Consider the following 15,360-nt stretch of genomic DNA (forward strand, 5'->3'; position numbering starts at 1 on the left):
AGCGGGATGCCAGTGGCCAGTAGTTGGTGTTTCACCTTCAGGCAGCAAAACACTGCACGGAGCAGCAGTAGCCACAGAGGCATTCACGGAGCGGGATGCCAGTGGCCAGTGGTTAGTGTTCCGCCTTCACGGAGGGCTGCCATCTCCAAAAAAAAACAAAAACAAAAAACAAAGCAGGGGTGGGTAAGAGTATGGGGCAGGGGTGTGGCCTGCTTGTTGCGGCGGTTGCTACCCCTGATTGAGCTGGATGTTCACCGGGATGCGGATACGGCGCTGTTCTCTGCATGGTGGAGGGGTGGAAGGGAGTTGGGGCCGGAGTGTGCTGGAAGCCAATAGTGACGGGTGGGAGGGAGAAAAAAGGGGGGGGGGAATGGATAAACTGCGTGGCTTGCTGGGCAGACTGGATGGGCCGTTTGGTCTTCTTCTGCCGTCATTTCTATGTTTCTATGTTTCTATCCTGAACCTTTCCTTAGAACAAGGCACGGTCCCCAACTCTCTAAAACAAGCTGTGGTCAAGCCTATCCTGAAAAAACCGTCCCTTGATCCCACTAACCTATCTAATCTCAGACCCATTTCCAATCTCCCTTTCCTCTCCAAAGTCCTCGAAAAACTTGTCAACTCTCGCCTATCCGACTATCTAGAACACCACAATATCCTCCCATCCACACAATATGGTTTTCAGAAACACCTCAGCACGGAAACCTTACTCCTCTCCCTAACAGACATCATAATCAAAGGAATGAATTCTGGCAACTCCTATCTCATTGCCATGCTAGATATTTCTGCTGCCTTCGACACTGTTAATCACAACAACCTTTTCAACATTCTTATCAGTATCGGTATCTCTGGAACTGCCCTCTCCTGGATAAAATCATACCTTCAAAATCGCCACTATACAGTCATCACTGATAATAAAGAATCCAACAATGTCAACCTTGATTGTGGTGTCCCCCAAGGCTCCTCCCTCTCTTCTACCCTGTTTAACATTTATATGCTCCCTCTTACCACTCTCCTTTCTAATCTTGGTATCACGCACTTTATCTACGTAGATGACGTGCAAATTCTTTTCCCTTTCACAAATTCCCTTCTTACCGCTCTCCAAAACTGGGAAGCTTGCCTTGCCTCCATCAACTAGCTTCTCACCAGCATGCACTTGGCTCTTAACCCCCCAAAAACTGAACTCCTTATCATCTCCTCTAAACACTCATCAACCCCTATTCCTCCCTCCTTCTCTTCTTCTACTTTCCCTACCCACACTCGAAACCTGGGTGTCATACTTGACAACCAACTCACCTTTAAACCCTTCATCAAATCCATCCTCAGCAGCTGCTACTTCAAGCTGCAAACCCTTAAAAACTCAGAACCCTGCTATATTTCTCTGACTTCCGTACAGTACTTCAGTCTATTATCTTTTCCAAAATAGACTACTGCAATGCTCTTTTGCTTGGCCTCCCTGCTACCCACACTAAACCTCTTCAACTCCTTTAGAATGCTACAGCTCGTATCCTCACAAACTCCAATAAGAAGGATCACATTACTCCAACTCTGATCGATCTACATTGGCTACCGATACAGTCGCGTATCCTCTACAAAACTCTTACCCTCATTCACAAAAGCATCACCAACGAGCACTCCCACTGGATCAATCCTCCGCTCCTTCCTCGCACCTCTACAAGACCAACACGCTCCTCCCTCCGAGGAACCCTCTGCACTCCCTCTATTAAATCCACCAGACTCATCTCCACAACAAACAGAGCTTTCTCTCTTGCTGGCCCCACCCTTTGGAATTCCATGCCCCCTGACCTACGCACTGAAACTTCTACACCCAAATTTTAAAAAAAACGTAAAACCTGGCTCTTCTTACAGCCTTCCCCTCTATATCTACCCTCTCTGTGACCAATTGCTAAAAACCTCGATGCATCATGTTAGATAACAACGAAAGGCTTTCCTGAAATTTCCAATCTCTCCGAATGTCTTGATATTTGTTGTGTATAAACAAACCTTATGTCAAATCCTTTAAATTAAGCAGTACCACATATATTCCATGCAATTTTCCCCTCTTTTTCCCCCTAAAAAACTCATTGATTACAACGAACATATATTCGAATCTTGTACATAGCCTTCTGTTCATAATTTTTTATCCCCCTTCTCCCAGTTAAGCTGCTCCCAGTTGAATATATTTAACTATTTTCATGTTTTGCTTGTTCTTGTTCATTGTAAAGGCCATGCCTAAATGATACTCAAGCTATCATTGTTCTACGTTTTCTGTAAACTGACACGATGTGCAAACGGTTGTCGGTATATAAAAATCCTTAAATAAATAAATAAATGGCACATTTTGTACTCACCTCATCCTGCTTGTCAGCAGCCTGCTCTTTCATTTCCTGAATCATCTCCTCACACTGGTGAGCATGCACACGGTTACTAGCTAAGTCGTTCTGGCTGGCCTGCAGCTCTTGAGTCAAGTGGTCAATGGTCTCTTCATATCTGTGTATATGGGTACACCTAATTTCTAGCTCCTGCTGTAAAATCAGTAGCTCTCTTCTCAAGGTAGCGATGGAGCCTTCACGATCATCCACCTGCAACAAGAAACCCAAAACATCAGGGGAAAGCCTAACTTCAAAAAACAGATTCAAAACATGATGGAAAAAAACATTTATTTATGAATAGTCTCGGACCACTTAAATTGTTGGGTTCCTCCCATTCTCAGTGAATAACTGCATTAATTACCAGGAAGACCTTCCTTCCTAGGGCACAACAGATTTCTTTTGATAATCATCTTTATTAATCTTAATTAAAGCACAATGAAGTACAACAGCTCTGTATAAGTAAACCAACTAAGTCTCCATCCTTAGTCCAGAGAGTCAGATAAAAAGAGCAAAATCCTTATGTCTCTCCAGAAAAAAATTAAGCCATGGCTGTTAGAACAGGCCTTCCTCTAGATTCCTCAGTAGAGACTTTAAGCTGTACTAACTTGACCTTACAACGTTAAGCAATTACAACTTAAACATCATGGAATTCTCAGGCATCTGCCTCAGGTGTTAATGCATCTATACTCTTCCACTTATTATTGCTCCAGACACTATGTACTACTAGCAGAAGTCTCAGTCTTCCTTACTCCCCTTTATCATTTGCTTTGCTTTCCTGTTCTTATTTCCTGGAAGAAGGAAAATCTCGCATTGATACTGTAACCATTACACTATTCTGTATTGCTTGATTTAAATTGATTGTAATCTACTTTGAGGCCATTTTTGGTAAAAGGCAGAACATAAAGTTTATAAATTTATTAATAAATAAATAAAACAGAAGTCTCCAGAAGGTGTCTCAGGGGTCCATACTCAATAAGCTGGTGAGCGGACAAATTGTCTAGTTAAATTTACCTGCAGCTTACGCTTTCAGCACTTGTCTTATCAGAACAATGCTGTAAATTCAAAAAGAGTGGGTAGGAGGTTTGCTGGTTCCTGACAGGGTTTTTGAGGGAGGGGAGGAGGAGGAGGACAGGGTATTGTGATTGCAGGTGGGGAGGATTTGGAATAGAGGGGGAGCAAGATGAAGACTTAAAAAAAAAATAAAATGGGAAAGGAGGGAGTGAGGGGTGATCTGTGACCCTTCTCCAAAAAATCCATTCTGTTTTTCATGGGGGTTTGGTGTGTTTGGTTTGGCAGGGCCAATTTAAATATTGCTCACTGGCTTTTTTTTTTTATTAGGAATAATAGATTGTCAATCTTCATAATTCAGATGCAGAGTAGTCTAACACATTTTCATAGTAAACTTGATATATGGAAATAGACCAGGATTCACTCTGTACATTTCAAGTCAATTTGTTTGCCACTGTTAAGAATTGAGTTTAGAACACAATGGGGTAGATTTTAAAAGGTTGCACGCGGGCGTACGTGTGCGTGTGCTACCAGGCGCGCACAGATGTATGCCCGATTTTATAACATGTGCACGCATGTTATAAAATCTTGGGTCGGCGCGCGCAAGGGGGTGCACAATTGTGCACCTTGCATGCGCCGAGACGCATTGCCTTCCCCGTTCCCTATCCCCCCACCCCACCCCACCTTCCCTTCCCCTACTTCCCCTGCCCTTTCCCCCCTACCTTTTCCTTGTTTTCGTTTTTATCTCGAAACTTACTTCAGCCCTAGGGCTGAAGTAAGTTGCGCGCGCTGGCCGACTGCTGGCACGCGATCCCTGGCACAGTGGCAAATATGGCCGCTATGCCAGGAGCCTGACCCCACCCCCGCCCCACCCCTGGACCGCCCATCCCATGCCCTGTCCCTCCCTGCCCCTTTTTGCAAGCCCTGCGACTTACACGCGTCCCGGGGCTTTACGCGTGTCGCTGGGCCTTTTTAAAATAGGCCCGGTGCGCGTAACCTTTTTAAAATCTGGCCCAGTATTTGCAAGTATTTGTGAGTTTGCAAAGGTCACTTACTTGATAACTAGCTTGATTCTCTTCCACCCATCCCAAGTTCTATTTCTATTAAATAGAGGGGAGGGGAGTTGTAATTGGGCTGCAGGGCCGCAATTTTTTTTTATTTTGTAAGGTTTTACTGTGCTATTTAATTAGATATCTTTGAAGATATCTACTTAAGTAGAATATTATCTGGCCACACAAGGCTGATTAACTTACCCCTAAATGCATCAAGCTGCAATGTTTTATCACAGGATGGGATCCCACTACTGTGAGGGGGGTGTTGCAGTGATAGTGGGACCCATACCCCCAAAAATCAGCTACTTGCACGTATGCGTGTGCATGATTTCATACTGACACGCAGATGTGCACGCAAATACTACCTTTCTCACGCAAGTGGGGGGATTTTACTAGACACACGCACAGACGCTACAGCCTATTTTCCCAGTTCATTCCCAGTTTGCCCAGTTAACCAGTTGGCCTTCCTAACCCTTTCCATTACTTTGTCTACCTTTTACCCTGTTAGACCAGATCCCCTAAACTTCATTAAGTAGCCTATATTTTTTTATTTTATTATTTACACGTTCATTGCAGAAGCAAAGTTCCGCAGTAGGGGACCCTGGCATGCGCTTGTGCTCGTAAATAGGTATGTGAAGAAACCATGCCTTAGCTCTGGCCTGCCTATGCCCCACCCAAACCACGCCCCATCCCCTTTTCCCGAAAAAATGTTTGTGCGTATAAAGAGAGATACATGCATTAAGAACATAAGAAAATGCCATACTGGGTCAGACCAAGGGTCCATCAAGCCCAGCATCCTGTTTCCAACAGTGGCCAATCCAGGCCATGAAAACCTGGCAAGTACCCAAAAACTAAGTCTATTCCATGTAACCATTGCTAATGGCAGTGGCTATTCTCTAAGTGAACTTAATAGCAGGTAATGGACTTCTCCTCCAAGAACTTATCCAATCCTTTTTTAAACACAGCTATACTAACTGCACGAACCACATTCTCTGGCAACAAATTCCAGAGTTTAATTGTGCGTTGAGTAAAAAAGAACTTTCTCCGATTAGTTTTAAATGTGCCCCATGCTAACTTCATGGAGTGTCCCCTAGTCCTTCTACTATCCGAAAGAGTAAATAACCGATTCACATCTACCCGTTCTAGACCTCTCATGATTTTAAACACCTCTATCATATCCCCCCTCAGTCGTCTCTTCTCCAAGCTGAAAAGTCCTAACCTCTTTAGTCTTTCCTCATAGGGGAGTTGTTCCATTCCCCTTATCATTTTGGTAGCCCTTCTCTGTACCTTCTCCACCGCAATTATATCTTTTTTGAGATGCGGCGACCAGAATTGTACACAGTATTCAAGGTGCGGTCTCACCATGGAGCGATACAGAGGCATTATGACATTTTCCGTTTTATTCATCATTCCTTTTCTAATAATTCCCAACATTCTGTTTGCTTTTTTGACTGCCGCAGCACACTGAACCGACGATTTCAATGTGTTATCCACTATGACACCTAGATGTCTTTCTTGGGTTGTAGCACCTAATATGGAACCCAACATTGTGTAATTATAGCATGGGTTATTTTTCCCTATATGCATCACCTTGCACTTATCCACATTAAATTTCATCTGCCATTTTGATGCCCAATTTTCCAGTCTCACAAGGTCTTCCTGCAATTTATCACAATCTGCTTGTGATTTAACTACTCTGCACAATTTTGTGTCATCTGCAAATTTGATTATCTCACTCGTCGTATTTCTTTCCAGATCATTTATAAATATATTGAACAGTAAGGGTCCCAATACAGATCCCTGAGGCACTCCACTGTCCACTCCCTTCCACTGAGAAAATTGCCCATTTAATCCTACTCTCTGTTTCCTGTCTTTTAGCCAGTTTGCAATCCACGAAAGGACATCGCCACCTATCCCATGACTTTTTACTTTTCCTAGAAGCCTCTCATGAGGAACTTTGTCAAACGCCTTCTGAAAATCCAAGTATACTATATCTACCGGTTCACCTTTATCCACATGTTTATTAACTCCTTCAAAAAAGTGAAGCAGATTTGTGAGGCAAGACTTGCCCTGGGTAAAGCCATGCTGACTTTGTTCCATTAAACCATGTCTTTCTATATGTTCTGTGATTTTGATGTTTAGAACACTTTCCACTATTTTTCCTGGCACTGAAGTCAGGCTAACCGGTCTGTAGTTTCCCGGATCGCCCCTGGAGCCCTTTTTAAATATTGGGGTTACATTTGCTATCCTCCAGTCTTCAGGTACAATGGATGATTTTAATGATAAGTTACAAATTTTTACTAATAGGTCTGAAATTTCATTTTTTAGTTCCTTCAGAACTCTGGGGTGTATACCATCCGGTCCAGGTGATTTACTACTCTTCAGTTTGTCAATCAGGCCTACCACATCTTCTAGGTTCACCGTGATTTGATTCAGTCCATCTGAATCATTACCCATGAAAACCTTCTCCATTACGGGTACCTCCCCAACATCCTCTTCAGTAAACACCGAAGCAAAGAAATCATTTAATCTTTCCGCGATGGCCTTATCTTCCCTAAGTGCCCCTTTAACCCCTCGATCATCTTAACGGTCCAACTGACTCCCTCACAGGCTTTCTGCTTCGGATATATTTAAAAAAGTTTTTACTGTGAGTTTTTGCCTCTACAGCCAACTTCTTTTCAAATTCTCTCTTAGCCTGTCTTATCAATGTCTTACATTTAACTTGCCAATGTTTATGCTTTATCCTATTTTCTTCTGTTGGATCCTTCTTCCAATTTTTGAATGAAGATCTTTTGGCTAAAATAGCTTCTTTCACCTCCCCTTTTAACCATGCCAGTAATCGTTTTGCCTTCTTTCCACCTTTCTTAATGTGTGGAATACATCTGGACTGTGCTTCTAGAATGGTATTTTTTAACAATGACCATGCCTCTTGGACATTTTTTACTTTTGTAGCTGCTCTTTTCAGTTTTTTTCTAACAATTTTTCTCATTTTATCAAAGTTTCCCTTTTGAAAGTTTAGCACGAGAGCCTTGGATTTGCACACTGTTCCTTTTCCAGTCATTAAATCAAATTTGATCATATTATGATCACTATTGCCAAGCGGCCCCACCACCGTTACCTCTCTCACCAAGTCCTGTGCTCCACTGAGAATTAGATCTAAAATTGCTCCCTCTCTCGTCGGTTCCTGAACCAATTGCTCCATAAAGCTATCATTTATTCCATCCAGGAACGTTATCTCTCTAGCGTGACCCGATGATACATTTACCCAGTCTATATTGGGGTAATTGAAGTCTCCCATTATTACTGCACTACCAATTTGGTTAGCTTCCCTAATTTCTCTTAGCATTTCACTGTCCATCTCACCATCTTGACCAGGTGGACGGTAGTATACCCCTATCACTGTAGTCTTCCCTGATACACAAGGGATTTCTACCCATAAAGATTCAATTTTGTATTTAGTCTCATGCAGGATGTTTATCCTGTTGGACTCTATGCCATCCCGGACATAAAGCGCCACACCTCCTCCCGACTGCTCCTCTCTGTCATTGCGATATAATTTGAACCCCGGTATAGCACTGTCCCATTGGTTATCCTCTTTCCACCATGTCTCTGAGATGCCAATTAAGTCTATGTCATCATTTACTGCTATACATTCTAATTCTCCCATCTTACTTCTTAGACTTCTGGCATTAGCATACAAACATTTCAAAGTTTGTTTTTTGATTGTATTTTTATTCTGCTTTTTAATTGACAGGGATAAGTTAGAATTTTTTAGCTCAGGTGAGTTTTTAGTTACAGGCACTTGGACTACTTTTCTAATTATTGGAACTTCACTGTCGGGATGCCCTAATTCTAATGCATTATTAGTATCCTTTAAAGATACATCTCTCCGAACCATGCGCTGCTGAGCGACTGTCGGCTTTCCCCTTTGTTCTAGTTTAAAAGCTGCTCTATCATTGTCAGGGGCCTTTTAAAATCTGCATGGCACGCACACATCCGAGACACCATGCGTATGTCCCGGTTTTGGCACATGCAAGGCTTTTAAAAATCGACCAGTAAGGCTTCAGTCTGAACTAAGTGTTTTCTGAAGGTGAGGGACACTGATATCATTAATTATGGGTGGGAAACAGGATGATGAAATACTGTCCTCCCAACTAGACTTCTCCTTACGGAGGTTTCCAGTTTCTCAGGACAACGGCTAATAAAATGTCCCTGTGCTCTACAGTAGAGGCAGAGGTTATTCAGACCGCCTCTGTCTTTCATCTACTGAGAGTCGTGTACTGCCCAGTTGTATGGGCTCTTTGATGGCAACAACCCTCACTGGCTTTGGAACGGACTCCAGGGGGCTCAGAGGCTTAGGAGGCATAGGAATGGTTCAATGGGAAGCCGTCCTCTCTCAGGTTTGTTTCTGAATCTCAGATCTATTTGAATAGCCAAGGCGATAGGCGCTTCTAGAGATTGAGGAAGATCCCGAGCTGCTAATTCGTCCTTTATTCTCCTGGACAATCCTTGCCAAAAAATGACAGCTTGGCTGTCCTTGCCCCACCTGAGCTCAGAAGCCAAGGTACGAAATTCCACAGCATACTCGCCAACAGTGCGAATGTTTTTATGGATGCGAAGACGTTTTGTGTTCACGAATGAGGTACTCCCGGGTTGGTCAAAGATCAGGCAAAACTGTTGAGTGAAGTTATCCAAGTTCCTGAGAACCAAGTCATCTTCTTCCCACAGGGAAGAAGCTCAGGCAAGGGCGGGAACATCCAACAGGGAAAGGATATGTGTTATCTTGATACAATCAGAAAAAAAGCAAGCTGGCTTTAGCTCGAAATGCATTTTGTAAATATTGAGAAACCCTCTGCACTCCTTAGGGTCACAACTGTACCTCAGAGGTGGGGGGAGCTGAATCATGCATTACATAGTCCGGATGGGTACCGGTGCAGGGTTCACCAGACCTGGTACTGAGACTGGGCCCAGACATTGGGTTTTATCATATCTAAATGCTAAGACAAAGTCTGTAGTAAACCATTTATTTGATCAAGTTGCTGCTGGGCATGCTGCATAAACCTATTCAGGAGACCATTCAATTCGGTTTTTTTGCTCCTGCATCTGGGTGGCCATTGCAGGAATGGCCCACTGTAGACATACGTTCACCAAGCTCAGGGCCTCAGCAACCTATTGTGAACGGAAAAAGCATGAGCTCCTCTTGCCAAGGCACAATTGATGCAACCTCGTGGGCAAAACCCCAAGGTTTGTGCCGCCAGTGGGAGAAGGAATCTTTGCACGGGCCAGGCTAGGAGTCTGTAACTATAGTTAGATCTGAAGAGCAGTCTATAGCTGAAGACTATACAAAGCTAGATCTCGGACCTGTTCGCCTGCTGCATTAGACTTTCACCGCCCATCACATAAAGCTCTTTTGAATTGCCGCTCCCCAGAGCTATGACTCTGCACTTTTTGGCATTGAATCTTGGCTGCCGAATCTTTGACCATTCTTCAAGTTTTCTTAAATCGCTTTTCATTCTCTGCACCTTTAAGTGTGTGCACTCTGTTGCAGATCTTAGTATCATCCGCAAATAGACAAACTTTACCTTCTATCTCTTCTGTCAGGTCACTCAAAGATATTGAACAGAATCGGACCAAAACCAATCTCCGTGGCACTCCACTTATCACCATGCCTTCTTTAGAGTAGGTTCAATTTACCATTACACCATGCCTCCTGTCAGTCAACCAGTTTGCAATCCAAGATACTGCCTTGGCACCCATTCCCAAGCTTTTCATTTTGTTCATGAGTCTTCTATGTGGGACTGTATCAAAAGCTTTACTAAAATCCAAGTAAATCACATTGAGTGCTCTTCCTTGATCCAACTCTCTAGTCAACCAATCAAAAAAATAAATCAGATTTGTTTGACAGGACCTTCCCCTGGTGAATCCATGCTGCCTTGGGTTAAGCAACCTACTGAATTATAGATAGTTCACTATCCTTTCCTTCAGAAGAGTCTCCATTAATTTTCCCACCACCGAGGTGAGGCTAACCAGCATGTAGTTTCCAGCCACCTCTCTGCTTCCACTCATGAAGTGGGACCGCCACCACTCTTCTCCAATCTCGTGGCACCACACCCATTTCCAGGGATCTATTGAACAGGTCCCTTCAGCAGACCCGCCAGCCCATCTCTGAGCTCCCTCAGTATCCTGGGATTTATTTTATTTATTTATTTATTTAAGGTTTTTCTATACCGGCATTCATGATAAGATCATATCATGCCGGTTTACATATAACAGGGGGTGCAAAAACTGTTCTTTTAACAAGTGCAACGGAAGCAAAAGTTACAATAAAACAAGGTTGTAGAACTGGGAGAGGAAGGAAATAAGGATAGTAGCGTAAAAATTTACAGAGGTAACTTATTTACATTAATTTACATATATCTTTACATATATCTCATCATTACATATCTCATCTTTACATATATCATATACATATACATATATCTCATCTTTACATATATCATTTACATATATCTCATCCAGCCCCAAGGCTTTGTTCACTTTCAGTTTTCCTAGCTTTTCCCATTCTTTCTCTTCTATTAATGGAATTTCATCTACTCCACCCTCATCCACAGTCTTGTTAACTAGTGACGGTCCTTCTCCAGGGTCTTCTTTAGTGAACAGGGAACTGAAGTATTTGTTTGATATTTCAGCCATTTCTTCGTTTCTCTCCACACACTGATCCTTGTCACCTTTCAATTTCAGTATACCACATCGTGTTACGCGCCCCGTCCGAGTCCGGCCTGCGCAAGGGCCTGATCACCTATCTGGCTCCTCTGCAGGTCCTGGGTTGGCCTCCCCAGTGGCAGCCGTGAGCTCTTCCAGGCCTTGGCGTCCTGCGGCGGCAGTCGCCAGGCCTTCCACTGCGCACCAGGCCTCATGCCGGAGTTTGGCGTCTTCCGTGGCATTGGTCACGTCCCTACTTGTGTGCGCGGACCGCCTGGCCTCTTGTAGGGCCAGGGGCGGGTCCTAGCTCAGCGGCGCACCCTGATTGATGGATTTACTTAAGGAAGTCGCTGCCTGCACTTCCTTGCCTTGGCAATCGGGTCGGCATTGTATTGTGTGCTAGATTGTCACTGCGTTCTAAGCCTTGTTCCAGTCTTGTTCCAGGTTCCTACTGTTCCAGCGTCCCTCTGTTCCTGTGTTTGTCTGTCCATCTCCCAGGTAGTACCCTCGGACTGTCTCTCTGGTACTGACCTCGGCCTGTTCCTTGACCTCTCTGCCTACTGCCTGCCTCCTGACCTCGTCTGACCTCCGGAACCTGACCTCTGCCTCGTTGACTACTCCTCGGAATGACTCCCAGATTCTGACCTCTGCCTGATTGACCACACCACATGATTCTGGCTCTGTCCCTTGCCTTGTCATCGCCTACGCTGTTCTGGTCTTCATCAGACCTACAACCTCGAGTCCGACCACGCTCCCCTACTGTCTTTGGGCACGCATGATTACTACCTCTCTAGGAGACCCTGCGAGGCCCACCTAAGTCCAAGCGGCCCGGGTCCCTATGGGCTCCCAGTGGTGAAGCTCATCCTAGCCTCTGTCTCTTCCAGTGCTCCGCCCCCTGGGGGCAGGTGCTTCCTGGTCCCTACCAGGGAGCCATTCTCCACTGCTCCAGGACAAGGGTCTACTCCCGGGCGCAACAGGTTGCCAAGGCCATGGACTTGGCGGAGTTTCCCGCCTCCAGGGCCCTACCGGGTTTGGCCGCCACAGTCAAAGAACATCACCAAGCTTTGGAAGCGCTAGCCTCTTCGGTGGAAGAGCTTCATTCCCAGCTGCGAGATACCACTTTGGCCAACCCGGTGGGCCTATTGGCCTCTATGCTACCCAAAGCATCATTGGCACTTCCTGCACCTTCTTGATACAATAGGGACCCATGCTCCTGCTGTGGCTTCCTTAATCAGTGCTTCATGCAATTTGCATTGCAACCCTCCTTGTTCCTGAAGGAAATCATTAAAGTGACCTTCATCCTTTCCCACCTGGAAGGGAAGGCTCTGGCATGGGCCTCTCCCTTATGAGAATGCTCTGATCCCATACTTTCCGAGTTATCTGAGTTTGTTGCTCTCTTCAAGCAGACCTTTGGAGACCCAGGCTACCAGGCTGTAGCCAGATATAGTCTACTCTACCTCCGTCAAGGGTCGCAGACCCTCTCTGAGTATACAGTAGAGTTCAGGACCCTAGCTACTGAGCTTGGGTGGCAAGAAGACTGTCTGCAAGCCATCTTCCTAGATGGACTCTCCAGCGCTCTCAAAGATGAACTCTCCATCCGTGAGACTCCCACGTCTCTAGAGGACCTGATTTCTCTCACCGGGAAGATTGATCATCGTCTCCGGCAAAGGCGCCTAGAAGTAAAGGCCTCCCGCTCTACTATACCGCATCCCACGCGTGTCCTAAGTCCTCCTGCTAAGACTCCAGCACCACGCCCTCCTCCAAGGTGGAACCTATGGAGGTGAACCGTGGGCGACTGTCTCCGACCAAACATCTCCATCAGCGGAAAGAGGGTCTTTTCCTTTACTGTGGCACTTCCGGACATACTCGGCAGTTCTGTCCAGTCCATACGGAAAACTGCAGCGCCTGAGCTTGGCGGGAGTCTCGAGCTTAGGCCCGACTGTCACCGGCCCCCAATTCCTGCTTCCCGTCTCTCTGGGCATCGAGGCCCATTCCTTCGTCACCACTGCTCTTGTCGATACCGGAGCAAGTGGCAGCTTCATCATGGATAACATTGTCAAGCTTCTGAACATTCCTCTTCAGCCATTAGATGTGAGTCTTTGCATTGCCTCCATTCAAGGAGAACCTCTTCCAGGACTCATCACCCATCGAACAGTGGCTGTCTGTCTTACCGTGGGCACTCTCAATGAGGAGGAGATGTCCTATGTGTTGAAATGTTCTTGACATCCTGTTATCCTGGGGTTGCCCTGGCTCCAGGTCCACGAACCCCAGTTCGATTGGCAGTCCCTGCAGTTGGTGCAGTGGGGCTCAAAATGCCAGAAGACATGTCTACGTCAAGTATCTCCCGTTGTTCCTGTACTGAAGTCTACTACCCTCTCTGGGTTGCCTACTCAGTATGTAGACTTCGAAGATGTATTCTCGAAGCAGAAGGCGGATACCTTGCCTCCGTTACGCAAGTTCAATTGTCCCATAGAACTTCTGCTGGGCACAACGCCTCCCAAGGGCAGAACTTATCCACACTCTCACCCAGAAACCCTAGTCATGTCTGAGTATATTAAAGAGAACCTAGAAAAAGGGTTCATTTGTCCCTCTGATTCTCCTGCTGGCGCAGGATTTTTCTCCGTTAAGAAAAAGAACGGCGGTTTACGTCCTTGTATTGACTACAGAGGGCTCAACGCCATAACCCGCAAAGACTGATACTCTCTGCCCCTTATCAGCGAGCTGTTTGACCGCCTTCAAGGGGCACGGATCTTCACCAAGTTGGATCTGAGGGTTGCGTACAATCTGTTACCCATCCAACCTGAAGATATCTGGAAAACAGCATTCAACACGAGGGATGGTCACTATGAATATACCGTGTTGCCCTTTTGGCTATGCAATACCCCAGCGGTCTTTCAACGTCTCATGAACGAGATACTCCGAGATCTCTTTAATTTTAGCAATAACGTTTTGGAGTTGTACAGCTTTTAAATGCCTGGCTAAAAGATGGCCTGCCTTATTTCCTCCTTCGAAACAATGTTGTTTAATTATGTTGAGCTGGTGTGCAATCTAAGCATTATTTAGCTCCTGTAATTCCTTAATAGTGCTCAATTATTTATAAAGCCTCATATCTGGGTTAAGCATACGGCGATCAGTTAGATCGGTTAACTCAGATAGGAGCTGCAATCTCTTCTCATTGCGTACCTTTTAACAATGAGTAACCTGTGATATAAAGTGACCCCTAGCATAGGCCTTAGAGCATTCCCATAAAATGGCTGGGTCAGTTATAGTGGTGGAGTTATAGTGGTGGAGTGATGGTGAAAAAAATCTATCATCAGCTTATCAATTCGATTGACAAAGCTAGAGTCATCCAGCAAGCTGTCTTTTAAGTGCCAATAATGCATACCCCCATCAGAATCCACCATAGCTATATTCAACCAAATGGGAGCATGGTCTGACCAGGACAGAGGCTCTATCTCTGTTTTGCTCACCTTATTTTGTAACACTTTGTCCACTAAAAACAGATCTATATGGGAGTAGGTATTATGAGCATGGGAATAGAATGTATACTGCCTTGAATAAGGGTGTCTCTGATGCCAGATATCAACAAGGCCCCACCTAACTAACATTGACAGTAGTTTTTTCCTGGGTTCCCCTAAATTTTGTGAGAATGACCCCGAATTATCTAGTGTTGGTTTCAGGGTGAGATTAAAGTCCCCTCAGCATACTGGGACAGAGCATTCTCCAGACCGTGAATGAACAGCTGCTGGTGATTATTAGGAAAGTAAACATTAAGCATAGTCAAGACTTCCGACCCTATCCGGATAGTGAGCAATAATAGGCATCCAGAAGGCTCGGCCTATTTATAAAGCACTTCATGTACAATTTGCGGAAATCAGGATGGCTATACTCCGAGATCTCTTATACTCCTTCGTAGTCGTATATCTTGACAACATCCTGATCTTTTCCAAAGACCTTGAATCCCATCGAGAGCATGTTCGGACTGTCCTCCAATGCTTAAGAGAAAACCATCTTTATGCCAAGTTAGAAAAGCATCTCTTCGAGCAAAATCGCTTACCCTTGCTAGGGTACATCATATCTGATCGAGGTTTCTCCATGGACCCAGATAAAGTCCAGGGGATCTGAGACTGGCCCCAGCCAGTGGGCCTACGGGCCTTACAACGTTTCCTTGGCTTTACCAATTATTATCGGAGCTTCATTGCCAATTATTCTACCCTAGCCGCTCCGCT

The 15,360-nt window shown here is 45.0% G+C and overlaps 1 protein-coding gene across 5 annotated transcripts in view; it reads right to left on the bottom strand.

The window, feature by feature from the left end:
• Positions 1-15,360, bottom strand: part of PMFBP1 (polyamine modulated factor 1 binding protein 1) — a 1,053,891-nt gene that overhangs the window by 325,888 nt on the left and 712,643 nt on the right. For all 5 annotated transcript variants that reach the window (XM_029608277.1, XM_029608279.1, XM_029608278.1 and 2 more), the window contains one exon: positions 2,349-2,579. In XM_029608277.1, coding sequence (XP_029464137.1) covers positions 2,349-2,579 — 231 coding nt within the window. The remainder of the gene's footprint in view (positions 1-2,348; positions 2,580-15,360) is intronic.

This window comes from Rhinatrema bivittatum, chromosome 7 (assembly GCF_901001135.1).
Source record: "Rhinatrema bivittatum chromosome 7, aRhiBiv1.1, whole genome shotgun sequence".
Lineage (NCBI taxonomy): Eukaryota > Metazoa > Chordata > Amphibia > Gymnophiona > Rhinatrematidae > Rhinatrema > Rhinatrema bivittatum.